The sequence below is a fragment of the Anneissia japonica genome, unplaced genomic scaffold (assembly GCF_011630105.1).
Source record: "Anneissia japonica isolate Jap-2015-1 unplaced genomic scaffold, ASM1163010v1 scaffold288197_len338424_cov179, whole genome shotgun sequence".
NCBI classification, from domain to species: domain Eukaryota; kingdom Metazoa; phylum Echinodermata; class Crinoidea; order Comatulida; family Comatulidae; genus Anneissia; species Anneissia japonica.
Genome location: NW_022741702.1, coordinates 81,701 through 92,539, shown reverse-complemented (window position 1 = coordinate 92,539; position 10,839 = coordinate 81,701). Strand labels below are relative to the sequence as shown.

At 34.9% G+C, this 10,839-nt stretch overlaps 2 protein-coding genes across 3 annotated transcripts in view; one reads left to right on the top strand and one right to left on the bottom strand.

Moving 5' to 3' along the window:
- The window catches only part of LOC117118912 (integrator complex subunit 4-like), an 18,921-nt gene extending 12,739 nt beyond the window's left edge, over positions 1-6,182 (top strand). For both annotated transcript variants that reach the window (XM_033263645.1, XM_033263646.1), the window contains 7 exons: positions 1,441-1,592; positions 1,848-1,941; positions 2,709-2,789; positions 3,648-3,853; positions 4,091-4,388; positions 5,265-5,385; positions 5,502-6,182. In XM_033263645.1, coding sequence (XP_033119536.1) covers positions 1,441-1,592; positions 1,848-1,941; positions 2,709-2,789; positions 3,648-3,853; positions 4,091-4,388; positions 5,265-5,385; positions 5,502-5,659 — 1,110 coding nt within the window. In that variant the 3' untranslated portion in view covers positions 5,660-6,182. The remainder of the gene's footprint in view (positions 1-1,440; positions 1,593-1,847; positions 1,942-2,708; positions 2,790-3,647; positions 3,854-4,090; positions 4,389-5,264; positions 5,386-5,501) is intronic.
- Positions 6,183-6,263: 81 nt separating this feature from the next.
- On the bottom strand, positions 6,264-10,646 carry LOC117118913 (cilia- and flagella-associated protein 300-like). Its single transcript, XM_033263647.1, has 7 exons — positions 10,501-10,646; positions 9,130-9,205; positions 8,424-8,496; positions 7,762-7,928; positions 7,192-7,364; positions 6,858-6,924; positions 6,264-6,665 (listed from the first exon to the last, which is right to left on the bottom strand). Exons 1-7 carry the CDS (start codon positions 10,614-10,616, stop codon positions 6,537-6,539), a joined length of 801 nt encoding a protein of 266 aa, XP_033119538.1. The 5' UTR covers positions 10,617-10,646; the 3' UTR covers positions 6,264-6,536.
- Between the last annotated feature and the right edge of the window lie 193 nt (positions 10,647-10,839).

The following is a 10,839-nucleotide window of genomic DNA, read 5'->3' as shown; positions in this document are numbered from 1 at the left end:
CTGATATACTAAATTAAATTTTTATTAGTTCATTGGTAGATTGGTGATTTAATTAATGATTGTTGCAGTGTTATACAATCAGGTGTTAAAGATTTACAATTTAATGATTGTTACAGGTGTTCAAAGGTGCTGGGTGAAAATCATTCTGACCTGACCTTGACCCTTGTGCCAGAGCTTCTAGGAACGCATCCATACTTTGACATTCCTGAACCAGACATGGATGATCCTGGTTGTATCCTTCCTTCGAATAACTGGTTGATTTGCTAAAATTTAAAAACTGTATAAACTGAGGGTATAAATACCTCCAGTTAACTGGTTTCCTCAGTTTTTTTTTCAATTTCTATTTCTTCAAATACCTCTGCAATGTCCAGGCTCCAGAGGGAAAAATGTTGATATGTTGTACAACTGTTCTAAGATGCAAAAAGGACATTTGAAGAAAAACATGGAAACAGTTAATGAGATACAGATTTTTGAACATTTAAAAACTAGGGGGGGGGGGGGAAAGGTGGTTATGCCCCCCCCTTTTTTTTCCCACAGTGTTTAAATATTCAAAAATCTGTATCTCATTAACTGCTCCCTAGATTTTTTCATCAAATGTTCTTTTTGTGTCTTAGAAAAATATTTTTGCTTTTGAGCCTGGCTTTAAGGAGCACTGACATATTCATCAGCACTTTCTTTTTGCTCCAAGTTGGCTGAGAGGACTTGTTTAATGAACAGAATGTTTAAAAAGAACAAAATGTGCCCTTGTAAAATGTAAAAAATGCTGAAGTGAGCTACTGGGTTGAGCTACTTGGACCCAGCTCTTAGGGTAGTAGGGCCAAGGAAGTTTAGGTCAACATTTTATCTTACATTTGGAACATAACTTAATTATCTCTGAAATTTCCTCAGCTTGCCTTCACTACAGATATTTGTGTGATGATTCTAATCTTCAATTCCGCTGTAACACAGCCCACAATGACTGCACTATTCCCTGAATACACAAGGAGACACTATGCTTACCTGAGGGATAGTCTGCCACATCTTGTGCCAAATGTCAGGGTAAGTATTACTTTTATATGAAAGCCTTAAAGGCTGTCTACTGCATTCTGTTAATCTTCAAAGTTTTGATATGTGTTTTATAAACACAATCAGAGTGGAGCCATTGAGATAAGATGAGATAGGATAGGATACTATGGATAGAATGGGATGGGATATAAAATTGGGTAAGGGTGGGTAGGATATGATAGATTAGGGTAGGGTAGGGTAGGGTAGGATTTGATAGTTTAGAGGTAGCATGGGATTGTATGAATGAGTTTGCTTTGATTCTGCGAGTCTATCTGATATGTAACTACAATCTCATAGTGGATGAGAACTATTTAAGATAATTTCACATAATTTATACATAGAGTACATATATATATATTATTGTTATTATTACTATTATTTATCATTATTTTGTAGCATTTACAGGCAGTGTCTTCCTCACAAGATATAATGTCCATCTCTGGCAACCGCAGCCCACAGCAATTTTTGCAACAATCACTTGAAAAACTTGAACAGGTTGGACGTCTGGACATGGAAGCTGCAATTAAGCTCATGGAAACAACTATTAGGTAAAGTAAAATAACATTTAAAACCATATTTAACAAAGATAATTAGTCCAACAAAGCTACTACTAATCACCTTCCATACTGTACAACCTGTTTTTCATAATCAGTTGAGAACTGATCGTTTTATCCTTTTAGGATTATTTTAAATCTGAGGAGTGGAGTACTTATCGTGTGGAACCGGGATTAAAATTTGATAGATGAAGAGGGCTTTAGACATGCCTCTTACACATTTTAATTGCATCTTTTTTTAATTTTCAGAGATCTGCGACGTGTTGTTGAACTTGATCAGAACTTGGTAGCTTCAGCAGAATTTTACTCACTTTACTTACAGTGTCAGTTGTTGTTAACAAAGGTAAATATATTATTTAACTGCTAAACCTACCTGAAATTGGGAGATGTTTTAAGTCCTGTAACTGGGACCAGATAATCAAATTTTTTACTTTTTGGTTGTAGCAGGACTAAAGCCGGGCTCTCACTGCACCCGCCAGCCATTGGCCAATGCGAATCTATGAAGAACGCAACAACACGATGTGCGTCTTTTTACATTCTAAATGCTAAAGACTGGGATACTTCCCACTATCTCTGTCTACATTTCTAATTACATACCGTAAAACCTCGAATAGAAGCCCAATGGGCTTAATTTCAAGGAGAAGCCTATCTCAAATTAAAGCCCATCCTCTTGTTGGCAAAAGTAGCATTGTAAAGAAGCCCATCTCAAAAAGAAGCCCATGTGCTTCTTTGCAAGATAGCATAATGGCTTCTTTTCGAATTAGTACGATACATACACTGTACACGAATTTCAAAGAAACAAAATATATTCAAAACACGCTTGGTTTATACAGTAGTTTAGGTGATTTAATGCTTGTTAATACACTCCATGCTACAGAATGATGTTACTGTGGCCCTATTTATTGTTTTATAGTAGTAATTAACAACATTTACACACAGCATTCATTTTGAGAAGAAGCCCCCCCCCCCTTTTTACCTTGTGAATAATCTCGGAAAAGAAGCCCATCCAAAAAAAAAAAAGAACCCTGGGGCTTCTATTTGAGGTTTTACGGTATGCAACTATACCAAGCTCTCTTTCTCTCTGTCTGAATTGTATTTCTCATTCCACAGGCCATGAAAGATAAACAGTGGTTGGTACCAGCCCCACTTTGCCCACAGCATAATCTGACAGTTTCAGCAACCACAAAGAAGGTAACTATAATACATTAAATATCTGCTTATAAGAACCTTGTGAATTAAGAACCTACAGGCTGGAATTTTGGAAATTTAACCACCATAAAATGGACCCATTCAGCCTAACATTTGAAATAAGTGCTTATTTTAAAGTCAGGGCAATATAGTAGATTCAAAATGCAGATAATGTATATATGTAAAATGTACTTTATTACAACTGTCCATTACTAACTATTAACACCTAAAAATCTGGCTTCTTATTAATATGAACCTAATTAAGAGTCTAAACAGTCTGATTTCCCACAAAACACCCGATATACTGTATAATATAAGAATCTCTAAGGCCGACTTGTGTTTAAATCACAAAGGTGAAATAGATGATGAGACAATACAGCAGGCAGGAATGTTAATATTTTGCTTTTTGCAAACACTGGGTTGAAGTGTATTTACACAACATATCAGTTGGGTCCATTATCCATTTGAAACAAAAACTGCCAAAAGGGCCATCTAAAGTATACTAGGTTTTTTATATTTCCGATTCCGAAATGTGTGACCATTTGAATGTAATTTTGTATTTCCTTCTGTTTTATTTTTATTTTTTATGCCTGATTTATTAATTATATTGTTGGCAATTATTTAGTTTGCATTATCAGGCTCATGGGCTATAGTAATAACTGTAGTTTACTTTCGTAGAGATACCTTGTGGCTGTATAAAATGAATTAAACTGTATATTTCATGGCATATACTAGCCCTATACTAGGTAATAGTGTGTTAGTAACTCACAAAAACATTTTTTTAACCACTGAATAAAGAATTTCATACAGTGTTACAGTATTGTTTTACAGTAATTTAAATTAATTTTTTTTTTCCAAAAGGTAATTGACCTTTCCTATCAGCTGGAACATTTATTCATTGGTTGCAGTGCACAAGACTTGGCTTCTGTTTATCAGCTGCGACTAAGAGCAATCACACTACAGTTATTGGTGCAACTACGAGGGCGCTATGTATCGTCGGTGATGAACAAAAATAGCATACATCAACAATGTGAAAACTACCTCCTGAAATTGAATATACTACAGAGGTATGTTATCAAACAATTGTGAATATGGGATAATAATAATAGTCGAGGGGTATCTAAGATCTCAAAGGAGTGTGTGAGCCAGATAGAGACGTCTGCATCTACAGGTAAATTTGGGACCCCTGAAGTAGTTTAAAGAGGCCGAGTTTAATGGTAATAAAAATAATAAGTTGCTATATATTTATTTATGATGAAACTTTAAAAAATAAAAAAATAATTTACCCACACTTTGTTCTATAGATATTTTGCTGCTAACAATCTTCAGCCTCACAGTTTCACTCAAGCTCTTTTCTCTGAAATGCACAAATTCGAAGCCAGTAAGCCTGGGATTCTAGCCAAATTTTTGCAGCCTTTGTTGTTCCATCATAGAGTTCCATGTTTAATATTAGACAACAAAGTGAAGCAGGCCTCGGCTGAGATATTTGAACCTGCTGGTGGCTCTGATAATCCGTTGCGTTTTACGGCAGGACTAGCTTTAGCACTCAACATTGATTGTATGCTAGAAAATGTTGAACATGTGCAGTGCATTCAAATACAGGTGAGTTATTAATAAAATATATTGGTGTACTGTACTTTGATAGTTGTGAAAGATGCCACAACCTTTGAAACAATTGTACTTTTAAATGGAGCCATAGCTTAAGTTGTAGTTGAAATCGGGAAGATATAAAAACCAGTGCTGCACACCCCGACCCAAAAAAAAAAAACTTGCACCCCCTGCCCCATTAAAAATGTTTTAATTCAATGAATAATGCTCAAGTACCTTGGCACCTTTCCCCACTCCTCTATCAGCCCCTGCCTACTACTACTATTCCGCTACTGATAAAAAAAATCTCTTCACCTAAGCCAAATTTGTTTATTAAGTATTACATATTTTCATCCTGTATTAATGAGTATAAATATAGAAATGCAAAAAATCCAGAATTGAGGCAACCATATTTTTACGCTTGTGTGTGAGGGTGTTAAGTTCACTTGTCAGTAGAACATTGGAACCACATAAGTAGTGCTGTGTTCCTTTATATATTTAATATCAAGACAATTTATACATGCTAAAGACAAGAGAAACTGGCACATATGAGGCTTGTCATCCAAAACCAACATAAATTTTAAACTGAGTAATTAGCATAAGAATGTGACAGTATTTTATTTAGTACAGAGAAGCTGTAATACTTTTAATCATACCTGTGACAATAGTAAGTCGATTCCATTAAATGACCCATCATTTTAAAGCTTATAATTAGGACAATATGAATACTGTATGTTAAAGTCATCGTTCTTGATTTGTCACTGATGCTGGTTTTTGGCATGGCAAGCCCTATATAATCGCCTTTTGTTAACTGTGTGATAGGTATAATAGCTTTATTATTTATTTTAATTTTACATTTTATTTATCTTACTTATTTCAACATATATTCAGGTAAAATTTCCAGATACGCAAACCCAGTTGTTTACACCAAGAATGTCCGACTTCCGACATTTAAACCCACTCAGGCATCGTCTTGTCACTCAAGTGTATCTCTCGCATTCTCTGTGGTCAGGTAATAAGAAGTTTTGAAGAACGTGTTTGTATACTGTATTGTACAGTTGTAGTATTCATTTATATATCCATTTCACAAAAATACAGACTAAATTGATTTTCTATTTTCTTGTCCAGATCCTTGCCAGGTTGAAATATGTATTGTGCTAGGCTACACGATGGATGGATCCAAAGGCCCTCTAGCACCCCAGATTGGTAACAGTGAAAAACAGTGTGCTCTGCAACTATGCAAGCCGGTCAAAGTATATATTATGCCAAGAGCATCTAAACGATGATGTATTTTGCTGAGTATTCTTTGTGTAGATATTGTAAAAAGAATGTTTATATTTCATTGATAAGATTATACCAGAATTTTACTGCATTATTTTTGCAATAAAGCCCCTTCCAGAAGTTTGCAGTACTGTATCCATTTTGACATGTTGTTGGAATAAAACCTTTTGAGGTAATATACTGCAGAAAATTGTGGATAGTAGACTGGGTCTATGTAACTGTACATCCGATGATTTTTGCTTTCTTTTTCTTCAGCCCAGATGAGTATCATGATAATTATATGTGCAGTATTATTATCAATGTTATCACTATCACTACAGTATAGTCTCTGTATCTCCTAATTATCCATTACACCTGCTTGCTTCATAATATAGGACACAAACCGATATCAATTTGGGAGGACGTACAGTAAAACAGAAAATCATGCGGACAAATACATATTAGTGCAGTATATAGCAATGTCTATGTAATAAAGCATTAAGAGTTTGTGATATAAATGTAACAAATTAAACTACAAAATCGAGAAAATATAGTTCCATATTTTATTTTCAAAATGGCCCAGCATATTGTCATTCAATTCTTACATAAAGAATGGACGGATACTTGAAATACAGTAGTCAAGATTCTATCATTTATTGCCGCAACTTTTTCCAATATACAAATACATAACAATATATACACACTGCATTATCAATTATATGAAGGTTTATAGTCCTAAAGACAGACTTAGGAACATGATGAACTTTTTTCCATTTCATATTTTCCACAATCAAAAAGTTTGGCAGGCAGGTCATAAGGTGGTATTAAAAATACATAAAAACAGCTCGCACAGACCAACTTAGTCCAGCCTGTTTGTCATAGTCATACAAATTGAGCAGATGCTCACCAAACTGATCCAGCCCATCTGTGATGCAAAATGGTTATGTGTCGCTTAAGTGGATCAATGATCATATAGGCAACATTTTGCTGATGTTCAGTGTCGCATGGAAACATCAGGGTACTGTCCTTATCCTGCAAAAAAAAATTATATTAAAATTAAAATGTGATAAACATAATAGTCAATTACAGTACTCAATGCTCCAGCACAACAAATATTTATCGATCAGAATAACGCGAGTATCTGAATTCCACTGTTCCATTTGCAGACAGGGCAGCCCATATTTTGTACAGTACAATACACAACAGTGAGTAACATTAACTTACCCAAGCTTTCAATCTGTAAACAACAGAAGAAACTCTAAGCTGCTTTGTATCCTTGTCTTTGTGGACACTATAAAAAATATATAATTTAATATAAATTTCACTAACACTGATTTTTAAAGGTTCATTAATTCTATTTTTTCATTGGGGGGTGGGGGCTAATCATATAATGTATAACTACTGATGTGCAACTTTTCATTATTTTGGAAAGAATAAGGCAGAGCATAAAAGAATTGGTGGTTTGTGCAGAGCTGTTAAAATAATATATAAAAGGCATCCTCTGTATATGGAGGAATTTAAGACACCACCTTTCAACATTCAGCAATGTAATATTTACCTTATCAAGTCCTTATATAATGTTTTTGTTGTATCCAAATATGGTGTTACATTATCTTCATATTGACATACTGGGCCACCAAGGCTAATATGCTTTAGAAGTCGGAATAGAAACTCGTCCCTTTCCTTATCACTGTATACCTCATAATTATCCGAGTCCTCTAAAAGTAGCATCTAGAAAATGAAATACATTTGACGTTAGATTCATTTATGAAAAGCAATTTAAACAGAGCTAGTTATGTAGCTTGATGATTAAGATGCCTGCCTTCCAATCCCAGGGTTCTGGGTTCAAATCATGCGATAGCACTGGATTTTTTTTTATCATGAAACATCGCCACTCCTTAAGCCTCGTAACGAGACTTTATAAAGCATCTGATTTCATTTATTTAAAAGGGCCCCTGAATATCAGCTTACCTGGGATAAACAGGTAGGGTCACACTATAGCAAAAAAAGAGCTACAACAGAGCTAAACAATACAAAAGCAGTTGGATTAAATGGTCCTAGTTTTTCAGGTCAAATGATAAACTTTACAGAAATTAATATACAAATGTTACAGGGATTCATAATTTACCTTTCTTAGTTCATCAGCGATTGTAAAGTCTTCATAAAATTCATCAAAACATTTGGCAATGCTGCCATTTTCTCGTACAATTGATTCTTCCTGCAGTCGATCAAAGAATGCCATAGAGGTTTGTGTACATGCTACAGGTGTAGATTCAACCCTAGCCACACCATTGCCTGAAAAAGGTATTAGAGTAATGGTTTGGCACCATGAGAGTTTATAGGAGAATTTTATGTGGTGTTCACCTATTATCAGTACGTATGGAAGTATGGCATAAGTTGGTTTTTTGGTTTTTTTCCCTGATATGTATTTTTTCAACAAAGTGTTTATTCTGCCAGCTAAAACTAGAACTTGTCCATCCTTAAAGTTGTGGTTGAAGTGCACCCTCACTAATCATCAAGGAAATGCTTTGTAAACAATGGGGAATACAGTACCATAAAAAAACCAGCATCAGTGACAAAAATAGAAAATTTACAGTACTTTTCAACTTGTTCACATTCACTCCATTATAAGAATACTTTACTTTTACCAAAGTATTGCAGTTTCTCTGTACTCAAGTATACAACACTGCCACATTCTTTACTAATAACACAGTTTCACTAATAATAGCAACAGTATGCTGGTTTTGGAAGGGCATGTTTCAAATAGGCATACAGTACTATAATACGTACCTAAGTTTGTGGCAATGCCTTTGCTGTTCAAAACTTTTAAAGTTGCTGTGACTGTTGAATCTTGAAAAAAATCCTAGAAAGCAATTAAGAATGTTTTTTTTTTGGCATATTAATCTGTAAAAAATTAATGTGGTCTTTAACTCAGTTTATAGCATATTTAAATAGGGTATGATCTATTTCAATAGGTTATAAATGTTAGATTCTGTGAGCCCCTTTATCCTGGTTCATAATTTGTGGAGTCTGATTTTTATGGATTCTCCTTTTTTATGGTCAGAAACTAATTTCATCAGTTCTTAACATACAACGTCTAGCAACAAACCAAGGTCATTTGGGTTAGGTCATTGATGCATGAGATGCCATGATAAAACCTTGTCAAAGTGGGATGGTGAAATATGATATTGGTTCTCCAAAATAATTCTTCACAAGAGATTAATACAAAATTTATTTTTAAATATCTATTTATACCTCTATGATTATGGGCATGTACATATTTGAAGGCAAACCTTTATCTGCAAATTTTGCTGAAAATTAAAGACCTATCTCTTAGCACATAATCAATATGCAGTAATTACAATTCTGCACACACCTATTTTCCCAGCGATTTTGCACACAAATTTAAACTAGTTTTGAGGTAGATATATCCGTGTAATTAAATTACTTTACAGTATGGGGCCTAGTTAATAGGATCTTGACAGTGCATATGTACCTGCATGAAATCATCCTTCATGTAAGACTGAAACATCTGATCATAACTATAATACTGCACATGCATCTTTACACCCCTGAAAATTGAAAATTTGTAAAAGATACTGAATGATATTTTGAAGCGTAAATCAACACTAAATTACTAATTAGAAAACACACATTTCATTATTTCAATAAAAGACAAAACATACATAATTTACAAACAAGATGTTCATTTACTGTACACTATCAAGTGGCTCTCCTATACTAAGCATCTTTACAAAAAAAAATAACTTTAAACACTCCCTTAACACAATTACTCATCAGATGGAATAAAAATAACCCACATAGGCCTAGAATGGCAATATCTTACAACAGACAACAACTTTAGACAACTTTTTAGGGCATCTGACAAAAATAAAGAGCAATTCACTCACATTTTTTTTTTAATTTGTAAAGAAAAAAGCTAAAAAAAAATCCCTTTTAAAGTTTTTTTGTTTTGCCACCCCTATCTTTTTTTTCAGTGAGTTATGGGGTATGTGAGAAGGGCAAACAAACAATTTTTTTTTGGCCTAATATGAAGGACTTTGCACTTTTTAATTATATTTTCTTTGCACCAATCGGAGCTAGAATTTAGGTCATATTGAAGTTGGCAGGAATCATGATCACTTTTAATTGTTCTGAAAACAACAGGGCCATCAGCATATTGCCAAATTTGGATGATTTTACCATGTACAGTAGGTAAAAGGTCAAATACAAAGTTATTTAGTAGAAGCGGGCCAAGTACAGATTTCTGTGCGACTCCAGAATAAACCTAAGCCCACTCAGAGGTCTGACCATGCAAAAAAAAACTTGCTAGAATCTACCCAAGAGAAAAGACGTATTAGTCTTGGTCTACGATGGCACACACAATTCAAAGCCTTTTCCCAATCCAGAAAAAATAGCGTCAATTAAAGCAGGGCCTGCACTGAGAAATTAGGTCTAAAAATCCATTGAGCTTCCAAAAAAACCTCCGAGCACTGCTTTTACACCACTTTATTCTCAGTTTAATGTTACTTTTCACATATAGGCCTATATAGGCCTAGGGCCTAGGCCTAATCAGTGTCAGGTAGTAAAAAACAAAGTGTTTTCTAGCCAATGTTGCTTGGCGGGCCGCATACCTAGGGTTTTTAATTCATTATCGCGGGCCGCAAAAAACAAAACGCTGTCAGGCCGCATTTTCCCACCTGTGATCTAGGCTATCCTATGGTCTAGGGCCTGGGCCTAAAAGGCCTAGTGGCCGCCGCCTCCGAGTCCTATTTACGAGCCTGGCCTGGGCCTAGCTGGCCTGTCTGAACTATTATTTATTAATTAGGCCTAGGCTAGAAAAGGGCTAGGCCTAGTCTTTACTTACCATTTTTGAAAAAGTTCGATAATATTCTTGTCTGTGTTGAAGATACATTTTTTGTTTTCAAGTTCCAAAAAGCTATATCGTTGTTGACGACTTTCGGGACTTTGTTTTTCCGCCATTCGTATTATACTTCGATTTCAAATTGAAAACACCAGCTGCTGCTCTGCCGAGTCAATTCGTCGATCTCCTAAGTTTTGCGTCAAGCCGAGAGTTTTCGTCCCAATCAACAACGCGTCAAATGAGCGTGATCCAAATATTTTCTATCTTATTTATTTTATTCCTTTTTAGTTAGACCATGACCAATGTTTAACAAAAAGCGACTTAATCACTGTCCTATTAGAT